At 29.9% G+C, this 12393-nt stretch overlaps 1 protein-coding gene across 1 annotated transcript in view; it reads right to left on the reverse strand.

Moving 5' to 3' along the window:
• Positions 1 to 1149, reverse strand: part of LOC110421151 (cationic peroxidase 1-like) — a 3025-nt gene extending 1876 nt beyond the window's left edge. Inside the window, exon 1 of the mRNA XM_021434647.2 lies at positions 447 to 1149. Coding sequence (XP_021290322.1) covers positions 447 to 671 — 225 coding nt within the window. The 5' untranslated portion in view covers positions 672 to 1149. The remainder of the gene's footprint in view (positions 1 to 446) is intronic.
• Between the last annotated feature and the right edge of the window lie 11244 nt (positions 1150 to 12393).

Consider the following 12393-nt stretch of genomic DNA (forward strand, 5'->3'; position numbering starts at 1 on the left):
TTTGGTTTTCTTTTGAATTAAATTAGTAAAACAAATCTGCCCCCCAAAAAAAATTTGGTAAAGCAAATCTCAAATACAAATTGCAGGGAATCTTTCTACCTATGTGACATCGTCCTAACCTTTAAAAGAACAAAGGAGAAAAAGGATAAAAGACATTCTTAACTTTAATAGTAAGGGAAAAATACTGGAAGATTCAAAGCAAATCAAAATACGTAAATGGTAAAAAGGGACCATAGCATTTGCTTTGGTCCTGCATTTTTTTTAACTAGCTAGTTTTTCAGGTTTTCTTTTGTAATTGTCTAGTAGTAATTAGTAGTGACCGAAATTTCTGACTAGACATACAGTATCAGCAAGCAAATTGAACTCGTGCATACAAGCAAGGATGTTTCAAGGAAAATGAATTAAGTTGGTAGCGAGCTGGAAAGATGAAGCGAGAGAAGACTTGCATTGACAAAGCAATCGTGGAAATGAAGACGGAGCAAGGAAGCCCCCATGCGAGCCTCTTTCGAGACAGCAGAGCTCACTGCAGATTTAATGGTGGCAAGTGCCCTAGGGCATGTTGTTGCATAAAAGTTAGAGGACAATTGGGCAGAGGCCATATTTATAAGAAGTAAAAACCACCCTAAGAAGAATTTGAACTTATTTAAAGGGCAGGAATATTTGGAAGCCATGGATATAACAAGTTGGCAAAAAATTAGAAAAACCAAAGAAGTAGAAAGGCTCCAAGTTCAGAGCTGGTGATATCGGATCTACAGAATTTCCTGTATTTATAGAGACCAGAGAGCTCTGCCTTGGAGGCTTCTACTCCTTTGCATACCCCCAATCGCATCTAAGTCAATGGAGAATGCGAAAAAGGAGAAAGAAAAATTAGTTGGATATGGAGGTGAAGGGAGAATTGTTTTTTAAGTAGAGTGTGACAAATGGAATTTGGCTGCTAGCTGTAATTCATATGCGTAACAGGTAATAATTGGCTTAGTGCAGGTCACCATTATTATCCCTGTGAAAACAATCGACAAAAATTAAAACACAAGATATAAGGAAAGCTTTGTTTCTATTAATTCAGAATTTAGCAAAAACGTGTTGTCCCACCAAAAAAGATGACAAAAGAGAGGGGAAGGAAACTTCTGCATGTATATCTTGCTTTAGTTGATTGAGTTCACCTGCTTCTTTTTTTTTTTTTCATGTTTGTAACCGAAAAAGGCGGGGCAAATTTATAGATTTTTTTTTCTTAATTTCTAGGTAAGGAACAGCTGGGTATGAACTTACGTTCTCCAAAGGAACAAGAAACTATTCTGCTAATAGGTATATTCCACAAGTTCAAAATCATGTCATGGCAGAAGGACAAATTCTTCATCAATTTGGAAAATGACCTGCTCTGAGATTCTTCAATAAACAGAATTGATGTATTTTTTTTTTAACATAGCACCTCGGAGATTTAGTTGAAAATTTTATATATAAAAATCTTCCCTCATATGCATAATCTTTTGGAAAAGTATCAGCATATGTATAATCAATTTTATGTTCTAATATCTTGTAAAACAATAAATTTAGGTTCGAATATTATGAAACGAAAGGTCAGCTTCTACAATATACTTTGCTGCCGCTATGGTGGTCTTGTTTTGCTCTCTGCCAGTACACTTTAGCATGGATTAGCTCCACATTATGGGATCTGTTCTCTGCCGTTGACACGCACTGTTTCTGCTCCTATCCATAGCTGAAAGCTCTCGTTGTTGTTCCGTGTTATATGGACACATTCTCACGCCCTCTGATGCTGAAGATACTGGTTATATGCTTGATTATGATTCAGCTTATAGTTATTTTATTTTGATTCAGCACACTGTCATTGTGATCTCTGTTTTGTATCAGCCTCTATCATTAGGTTTTTTGTAAAAATTTGATATAGCAGGCATTACACCAATGAAGTGTCAAAAATTTTTATTAATTATATTACTTATATTAAAATTTTATTAAGTTAATAATGCTAATGAATTTACTAATTATTATTATCATTTTAATTATGATACTATATAAAAAAATTATTGAATCCAACATTGAGTGTCATTTCTCTATTTCACCTTGTAATTTTTTTTTAAAAATTATCAATGAAATCTCTTGATTGGTTTGAGAAAAAAATTAGAGCCTTACATGATGCTGATGATAAACCAAAAAGAAGGTAGTGAAAGCGAAATAAACCAACTAATATTCCTATTTGAAAATATTTGCTATATTTCAACACCATTTGACGTGTTTTGTCTTTTAATTAAAGATATATTTTAAACAAATTTTTGAATCCAACGCTTTTAACTGCTCAGAATCTAAATGTGCGCACACTACCATTGAGCAAACATTACGGTGTATATTTCTTGTATATGGAATGGAAAATTAAATAGAAGAAAAATTTTTTCGGTAAAAATCATGAAATTCTGTGTAAAAAAGAATAAACTAATTTAGATATGAAAATGTTTAAAAAATTTATAATAATTAAGACACTATGGAATTTATTTAAAATGATGTACATAAGTACTTTTGTTTATGTAGAATACAATGGTATCCATAGAGGTCTTTAGATTGACTCTGATGGTGTGAATGACTCAAGTGGAATATATTGTTTGGTCAATGGGAAAAGGAGAGCTAAGATAATTAATTCTTGCGTGTGTAAGAATCGCACCAAACTTTCTTAACGAAATTAAAACCGACGATTACACCTGCATCCACCAAAGTTTAATTCGTTATTGGAATAAACTCCATATCTTTCACGTAGTTATTTAACTTTACGTAGATAAGAAAATTAAAATTAAATTACAGTGATCATATATAGTAGGTAAATGAATGCTTAATAAGAGATTTTCAAGCTGTGATATTTTGTAATTATGCAGGTTCGTTTCTGTCCAAACCAAGTATTTTATGTCATAGAAAATCTTTTGTTGGTGAGGCCAGAGACTCCTAATGACATGCTTATTAAGGAGGTTAATAAAATAGTTTTTAAAAAAAAACATTATTTTTTGTCAAATATTAATTTTTATAAAATACCTGTAAAATTCGGTGACGTTGACCAAAAGACTGATATATAAAGTCAAAAGGTGACATCAATTAAACCTCAATCTGCAGTGCGGCCTAAGATTCGAAAAATAGTCAGGGATGCACCGCTAAGTATCGCATAGTTTGGAAACAGTTGGCATACCAAACAGTTTTTAACATCTGGAAGCTTTCAACGGCTTTATAAATTTTTGAAGTCCCTAGCTGTAGCTACCACCTTCTTTCTGTAAAAATAATTCGTGCAACATTTGCTCGTAAAAGTCAATGAAGATATCTCCTTGTGGAATTTTTAAACAATTTACTAACGTACTTCGACGTTCTATTGAAAAAGAAACAATTTTATATACTGTTTTAGATGATTGAAACCGAAAGTAACAGCTAAGCATGTTGAAAGTGAAAAGGTAATCAGGCCATACACTCATCCAAATAAATAAATAGTAAATTACATTTATTATTTAAACAAATTGATGGATGATGTAATCTTCTGCTGAGTAATGCTCTTCTAATACTATTTTTGTCTTAATTATTTGCACTCACTTACACCAACATGCATATAGTTATTGAATAAATTTAAGAACAAACGAAGCTGAAAATGTTAATTTATATAAAAGTTTATAATTAAGTATATGTCGGACTTAAATTTAAATAAAACATAAGATGCATCAACTATTTGAGACAAAAATGCATGCGACAGCTTATTATATTATCCTATCAAAAATACTTTGTAATTTAAGCTTTTCAGTCCAAATACTTTGTCGACTAATTGTCACTATCATTGTACGTGAATAAAGTATAGAAAAGAGAAAACAATATATATGTAACAGCGATCTTTTTCGATTATTTTAATTTACCAACAAATACCTTTGAATTTACTTTTCATTTCAATTTGTTTTCCCTCTCTTTGCAAGGGATTAGTTGTCAAGGCAATCCCTTGATTTGAAGTCATATAGTGAATTAGCGCAATGCTCATTTATCAAAATGTAAGTGTTATTTTCATGTTGGTTCCATCAAGGTATTTCTTTTCTTCATTTTTAATTAAATTGTTAGTGTGAATTTGACATTCGTAATTGAGAAAAATAAATTAGCTAAAAAATTGTTTGAAACAAAGGTTTGAGGACAAAATTTCCATAGCTGTTATATATTGCCACTACCCCACACGCTTGCTTAAAGTAAAAGACGAGGACCTTGCTACGGCATCGTGATCTTTCAAAGCTCCCATTTGCTTAGCTAGAAAACTACATCCATCTACTTGGCTTTAATATTCGTTAAAATTATGCATTTTCTTAGTTGCATGGATTTATTTTTAGGGAAAGAATTAGACGTGCCTGTTCAAACCATAATTATTGACTACGTGACCTGTTCAAACATGAGCTTGAATGGACTAGTAATTGCGTAGTAGCCAATTAAGCTAAGATCTTTCACGTACTCTTTAAAACAAAACTTGAAAGATAAAAGCAAGCTCCACTTCGGATTTGAGTTTTTTTTTTTTTTAAAGACTTCGTAATTGAGTTTGGATTGCTTATATTGTGCTGAGTGCTTGATCGTTCTACTGCTTGGTTGATTGGTTTTCTTATTAGATACATTAATATTTACAACAAATTACCTTTTATATACGTACCGCAATGCATGATGGTATAGGCCTTTCTACATACCCCAAAGGGAAAAATGTTACATATATAAAATAGAAGTTATTTATTTCAGGTACTCAATAGATTATGTAGAAAAAAAAAAGGGAATAATACTTGAGAAGATAATAATGATAATCAAAGGGGAAAGTCTTTGAAATTAATTGAAAAGTTTCTTGTTTGTAACACTGACCCACTTGTCTCTTTGTTAAGGTCCCAGATTCATTCTTTATGGTATTCCCGGTCCCAGATTCGTGATGTCGAAGAAAAAAAAAAAGTAGCCAGATTCCTAATTGAATACTGGCGAATTCTAGAAAGTCTGAAAAACACCAATAATTTGTTTGCGTAGAAAACTTTTTCTAATATTCGGAATGATAGACCTTTGCCAGGAAATTTCCTGCACGCCTTATCCTTTTTTGACCTTTTTTTCGGTGTGAATCAAATTTCTACAATAATAAAGACAACAAATTCATCCCTAGCTTCAACATGCCAAATCAGTACGTGTCTAAATAGTTTCAATGAATTATAAAAGATGTTTTCCAACTTTCCAAATACAGGAATAATTCTTTCTAACTAATTGTAATTTAAAAAAGAAAAAATCGATTGTAAGACTGATAACTAAGATTTGATTTGTTAGTTCATAATGTGTAAGGTTAAAGATGTTAACTGATAAGGTACTTATTAATAATGAGAAATCTGAACCTGAACCCTATAAAAAATAAATTACTTGAATTCTGTTAACTATTCAAATATTTTTTAAAATTATTATCCTAATCCTAACTCTAATACATCCCTACTATTCTATAATTATCCTAACTCGTTAAAAAACTTAATTATATAAAAAATTATTAAAATACTATTTATGGGTATCCAATTACCCAAATCCGAATAGGTATCCATATATAATAATATTTTTTTTACATAGTATATATAATTTACTAATAATTAAATTAATTAAAACGCACAAATAGTAAAATTTAAATTTAAATAATTAAAAACAAATATCTCAAACATAATTAATAACTTTATCACTTATAATTTTTGTAATGTTAACACAAAATGGAAAGTAATATATTTATATTTAAAGTGTATATACACTAAAAGTATTTTAATATATATACAATAGTAATTATATTTTTTATAAATGAACCCAATGTATATACAGTATATAGATTAAAAAACATTACAAGTCAATTAAGAATCATAATTTCATTAATTAACTTAATTAACTATATAAGTTTATCCTTAATTACAAAAAATTAAAAAAAATATAACTAAGTTTTCAAACTATTATAATCTCACAACTTCCCTTTAGATTTATATGTTATAAGTTTATATAAAAAAGGTATATATATTGTAATTAATAATTTTATGAGTTATAATTTTTGTAATGTTAATACAAAATAGAAAGTAAATATGTTTATATTTTAAGTACATATAAATATATATATAATAGTAATTATATTCTTTATAAATAAACTTAATATATATAAAGTATATATATTAAAAGACATTACAAGTTAATTAATAATTATAGTTTCATGCATTAATTTAATTAACAATATGAGTTAGTTCTTAATTACATGAAATTAAAAAAAATAACTATATTTTAGAATTATTCTAATCTCACAACTTCTCTTTAGGTTTATATATTATAAGTTTATATAAACAAAGTTATATATATTATAATTAATAATTTTATAAGTTAAATTTTGTAATGTTAACACAAAATAAATGGTAAATATGTTTATATTTAAAGTATATATATATACTAAAAATATTTTAGTATATATATAATAGTAATTATATTTCTTATAAATTAACACAATATATAAACTATATATATTGCAAGACATTACAAGTTCATTAATAATAATAGTTTCATGAATTAATTTAATTAACTATATAGATTTGTCTTTAATTTCATAAAATTAAAAAAAAATAGTTAGGTTCCAAAACTATTCTAATCTTCAAAGCTCTATTTAAATATATATGTTATAAGTTTATATAATAAATAGTATATGTATTGTAATTAATAATTTTATAAGTCATGATTTTTATAATGTCAAAACACAAAACAGAAAGTAAATATATATATATATATATATTAAAAGTATATATATAATAGTAATTATATCCTTTATAATATGGTATGATATTCATATTATTTAAAAATAATTAATAATTTTTTAATTTAAATATATTAATGTCATCATATTAATAATTAGAGTCATCATACTTTTATATATTTTTTAGTTTTTAACAAAAAGCATTGCTTATAAAGTTGGTAAAAATTTTATATTTTTAATTTAATTATTAAAATAATAATAAAATATTTATAAATGATAATCGAGTTCAAATAATGGATATTCAAGAGGTGGTATCCAAACCCTGATTCGAGTAATGAAATCACTACCCGAATTCATTTCAAACCCAGTTATAAAGTATTTTAACTCATTATAACTAAGTCAAATATCCATAGTTACCTTATAATAAGATATCCATTACCATTCCTATATAAGGTTCTATATAAATGTCTAAATATATTTAGGAGCAGTTGCAATATTTTGTTTCTTTGAAACGCAAAGCACACTAAATTAAGATGAGAGAAGAACAAAATGCTGTGAAAAGTAATCAGTAGCCAATACAAACGCACCCTAAAAAACAAAAGGACCGGGGTCCAGTCAAAACACAACAATCCACCCCAGATAGGATATGAACAAAAAACAAACCAAGATCACCAACACACAAGAAATCGACATCACAAGCTAAACTGAGAAACACTTGGTCGATCAAAGCAACAGAGGAGAGACAAAATCATTCAAAGGAAGAGCCTCAGAAGAGAGTCAATCAAGGCATCATCACGGTCACCTTGATTAATTCTATTACACTTGAACAATTTCTAAGAGAGAGATAAATCTGAATTATAAAACGTGAGTCGAAAATATTAGCTTAACAAAAAGAAACCTTGAAATTAAATCAACAAAATATAAACTAAAAACAACTATCCCTGTTCTTAAAAATTGATTTCTTATTTTACTAGAATGATTGAATTAGGCACGCACGCGCCTCTTTTACACATTTTATCTTGGGCTGATCGCTGTGGGGCCTATGATTGATTTACATATATGAAAATTACAAATGTTTAAGTTGATTTTATCAGTTAAACTTTTATCATCTCTTAACCCATTTTCTTTTCCATCTCCTTTTTCACTTGAATTCCCTCTCCTCTCTCATTCACTTCTACAATCTCCACCCTGGCACGTAGGTGTAATTAGGAGGCTTTTTCCTTTTGTTTCCTCATCCGGATCAACTTTGGGCTCTTGCAATGAAAGGAAGCCCCATTTAAAAACCAGTCTGGCGCGACTCAGGACAGCCACTTGATCATTATTTATGCATATTTTTCCACAAGACCCAAGGCCTTTCAAACGTTGAGTAATTCCGCTTTCTCTTTTGGATAAAGGTATCACAGATTGATGAATTCACGGATGAGTAGATAATTCAAGGGAAACTATTCAAAGAAGGAAGCTGGAAGAAGAAAAATGAAGGGAACCTGGAGAAAACTGGGCCGACTGAAGAGAATGAAAAGAGAGAGAAAATAGGGACCCGATATGAAAGTAGTGGGCTGTAAAGTGAAGAGGAAAGCAGGAAACTGAAGGTACATTAAGGAGCCCAAGAAAATAGAAAACGGGAGGAACAAGGGCAGGAGAGAGGCGGGGGATAAAAAGGGCAAGAAATAGGAGAGGGAAAGTAAACTGTCAGACTAGGAGAGTTACAATGGGGAGGAATTAGAGAACGGAGCAAGGAAAGATAAGAACTAGACGAAGTTCCCCTGCCTGGATAATTGAGGAACAACAAGCTAGGCCTAATAAATGAGTTGAACTAAGGTTACCTTTGGGTTTTACAATATAATCACAGTTTAGGGAATGTAATTACAAGAAATATAGTTACTTGTAAAACAATATTATTGTGCTTGGTTTATAAATATTTTACAAAAAAATGTACTTTTAATTTTTAAAATTACTTTTATCTATTAAAATGCAAGTTAGTTATCAAAATTACCTAAAAAACATTAAATATATAAAACCTAAATAAATAAAAAATATAAAAATTTGTGTGGATCAGCCTCTTACCTACCAACATTCACGGATCCTAACAATTCTTTTACCATGGGCAAATTAAAGTACAATAAAATATATCTTAATGATTTCTTAAACCAATCAAAAGACTTCTTATACACCAATGCAAAGACTCCTTGTACACTCTCTCTCAATAGCTTCACAAGAACACTCACTCGCATTTAGACCTAGCAATTCGTAGTTTATGTTTTAAAAGTGTCAGACACAATTAGATACGAAATACGTTAAAGTTAAATATGAATACGATATGAATAATATTTATGTTTTAAATATGAAATACGTACACATATACATTTAATAACCGTGTAACACGACGTGACACAATTAACACGTTTATTAAACATGTCAAAATACGATACAACACAATTAATAACACGTTTAACACGATTAAATAAAATATTTACAATTAAATAAATTTTTTATTTAAATTTAATATAAAAATCTAAAATAAAATAGTATTATAACTCGATTTAGAGCAAGAAATTTAGAATTGTATAACTACTCAATTTTATATACAAACTAAAATCTTAATAATAAGATTTTGAATTTTAATTAGCCCAAAACTTAACAATATTTTCTCTCAATACTCTCTCATCTTTAATGAAAATTAAATATTTTCTCAAATTTTTATTTGAACTATCAATAATTTGATCAATTAAATTGAGTGCTTCATAAACAATCGAAATTAGAGATATCTTGAAAGTAAAATCAACCATGGCAAACTTGAAGGAGGGACTACAAAGAATTCTGACAGATTTAATAAGAGCTTTCTATATTTAGTTCGTTCAAATGCACCATCAGCTGCCAGAGCCTTCTTTTCTAAAGTTCATTTGTCTCAGTTTGGTGAAAATATTTGGCCTCTCATATAGTCTTTTTTTCTTTCTTTTTTCCCCTATTGTCTTGATTACCATGAAATCTTGCCTGAAGTGATTTATATATATATATATTCTGGTTCCGCTGGATTTCTTTAAGAAAACTGGTGGCGAATTGTTTGTTATGGGGAAAAATACATAAATTTTCAATCACAACACTCTACCAACTTGAAAACTTTTTCTTACTGGAAACATTATTTTTATTTGAGGTTACATGACGTTTATTTGTCTGCTTCCTTCCATTTGAATGATTAAATTAACAAGCAGAGGTCTTTTTTTTTTATTTTGAAAAGCAAAAGCATAAGTCATATTGAAATAGTCAAATTAATTCTAGCTTTAAGCTCTTTAAGTTTGGTTAATTTATCATTGTTAGCTGACCTCAAACTTCATAATTTCCATTATGTTTACTTGTGATTGAGAATGCTAATATATAATTTCATTGCTAGTGAAAAATAGATAAGAAATTAGTAAAGAAAATTACATAAAAAATGTACACTACATTTGATAGAACTAGTTTTAATTTTTAAATGCTTTATCACGTACGTGCAAACCCTTCATAACTGAGTACGTGTTTTGAAGTTTATCTAGAATGGAAGTTGTGGAGATTCAGACGTATCAAGACTTTTATACCATGAAGAAGAATTTGATACTTGGCATCGTTTTAACACTAAATTAAAGAAAGGTAATTTTTTTTCTTAGCCAGCCAAAGTTTTATTAAATTATTGAGTTTTAAATTGACTAAAATTCTAGATCTTATTTAATTAAAATTTGTGTTTGTGTACAACATTGAGTAGTTGTATAGTTTTAAACTTTTTATTCACATAGAGTCCTAATCACATTCTACTTTAGACTTTGATATTATAAAAGCGGATCTCTATGCTTTAGAATTGCAAGTGTGCTTTGAGAGCTATAGAGAAATGACATTTTATAACTTTGTCTTTTGTTCTAGTTGGAACTAGAGTGGTTTGGATGAGTGTTTTTGGGAAGTTATTGAAAAAGAGTGTGCAAGGGATCTTGGGTTAGTTTGAGGAGCCATAGAGGTCAATTTATAGTATTTTAATTTCTCAATAATAGAAGAATAGTTTCACTCTGCGGTTGTAGGCAAAAGGCTAAACTACGTAAATTCTTGTGTTTTTCTGTTTGTTTGATTTCTCTGAGTTTTATCTTTGTTATTTCTTGAGCAATTTCCATAACAAACTAGTATTAAAGTTTTGGGTTTGGTAAATTCAAGATTCAACAAGGATGTTGAAAGTTACTAGTTCTACGAATTTTTCAATTGATAAGTTTGGTGGAAAGACTAGTTTCACGCAATAGCAGAGAAGAATAAAAGATATCCTTATACAGCAAAGTTTAATGCGCCCATTGCTAGGAAAGGAGGAAAGGCAACCAGATGACATGAAGGATGCTGAATCGGCAGAGTTGGAGCAAAAGTGTGTGAACACCATTCAGCTTTGTATTGGAGATAACATGTTTAACCATGTTATTGATAAAGATTCTACTCTAAGGTTGCGAGCAAAGTTAGAGAAGATTTGCTTTGCGATCAGTCTTTCTAACAAGTTACAACTTAAGCGAAAGTTGTATCGCTTAAAGATGAAAGAGAATGGAGATCTCATGAAGCATAAGAATGAATTCGATGGGATCATTGATTAGTTGAAAAAGGTTGATATGAAGGTGGAGGAAGAGGAAAAGGGACTATTGTTCCTAACTTCACTTCTAGACTCTTATGAGGTATTTTTGGAATCTCTGATATGTGGAATGGATACAATAATGTTAGAACAAGTACAAGCAATGTTAATGTCTCATGAAGCCCGAAAGAAAAGTAAAGAAGGGGATAGAGATCCAAGTGGCTTGGCATTGGTAATTGAGGTTCGTAAGAAAAAGTCAGCTGATAAGGGATCTAAGGGTGGCAAGTCTAGATCCAACAATATTCAGTTCTTTCAATGCAAAATGCATGGACATATTAAAAGGGATTGTCCTACAAAAAAAGGATGAAAGTAACGAAAACAAAGGTGAGTGTGATTTCATTACTGAAAATGATGATTGTGATATCCTTACAATCTCAGAAAATATGAATGCAAATTCTTATTGGTATTTAGACTCTACTTCTGCCACTCACATATGTTATCAAAAAGATTGTTTTGATTTACTTCAAGAAATGGTGGCTGGGAATTTGACTTTAGATAATAAATTTAGATAATAAATCAATAGTGAAGGTTGCGGGTCTTGGTGTAGTAAAAATCAAAATGTTTGATAGGGTTGTGTATTTTTTGGGTAGTGTGACCTATGTCCCAGAAATGCATAAGAATCTAATATCATTGAGCTTGCTAGACTCCAAAGGGTATGGATATTCTGCTTGTGATGGGGTGGTAAAAGTTACACAAGGCGACATGGTCTTGATAAGGGGGAATTTGTATAATGGCTTATATTGTCTAGAATGTGAGGCCTCGGAGGGTTGGGAACAGTGCACTGGAGATGGTAGCTACCCAAAGTGAGATTTCATTTTCCAAGGAGGTGATGAAAGTTTCTCATGATGTAGATGATGGTGAAAAGATGAAAACTCTTACTAGTAGTGAATTGGAAGGGTCGTCGAGGTCCTTTTTCGAAGTCAATTAGTTCCATTGACTTGACGGCTACACAAATGCATTGACCATTTTATGGAATCGAGTATTGGACCATGCTTGATTTGGTATATGTAGTCATGGTAATTATAAAAGGCCAATG

Source organism: Theobroma umbraticum, unplaced genomic scaffold, assembly GCF_002168275.2.
Source record: "Theobroma umbraticum cultivar Fairchild unplaced genomic scaffold, ASM216827v3 scaffold_130.0, whole genome shotgun sequence".
Taxonomy (NCBI): Eukaryota; Viridiplantae; Streptophyta; class Magnoliopsida; order Malvales; family Malvaceae; genus Theobroma; species Theobroma umbraticum.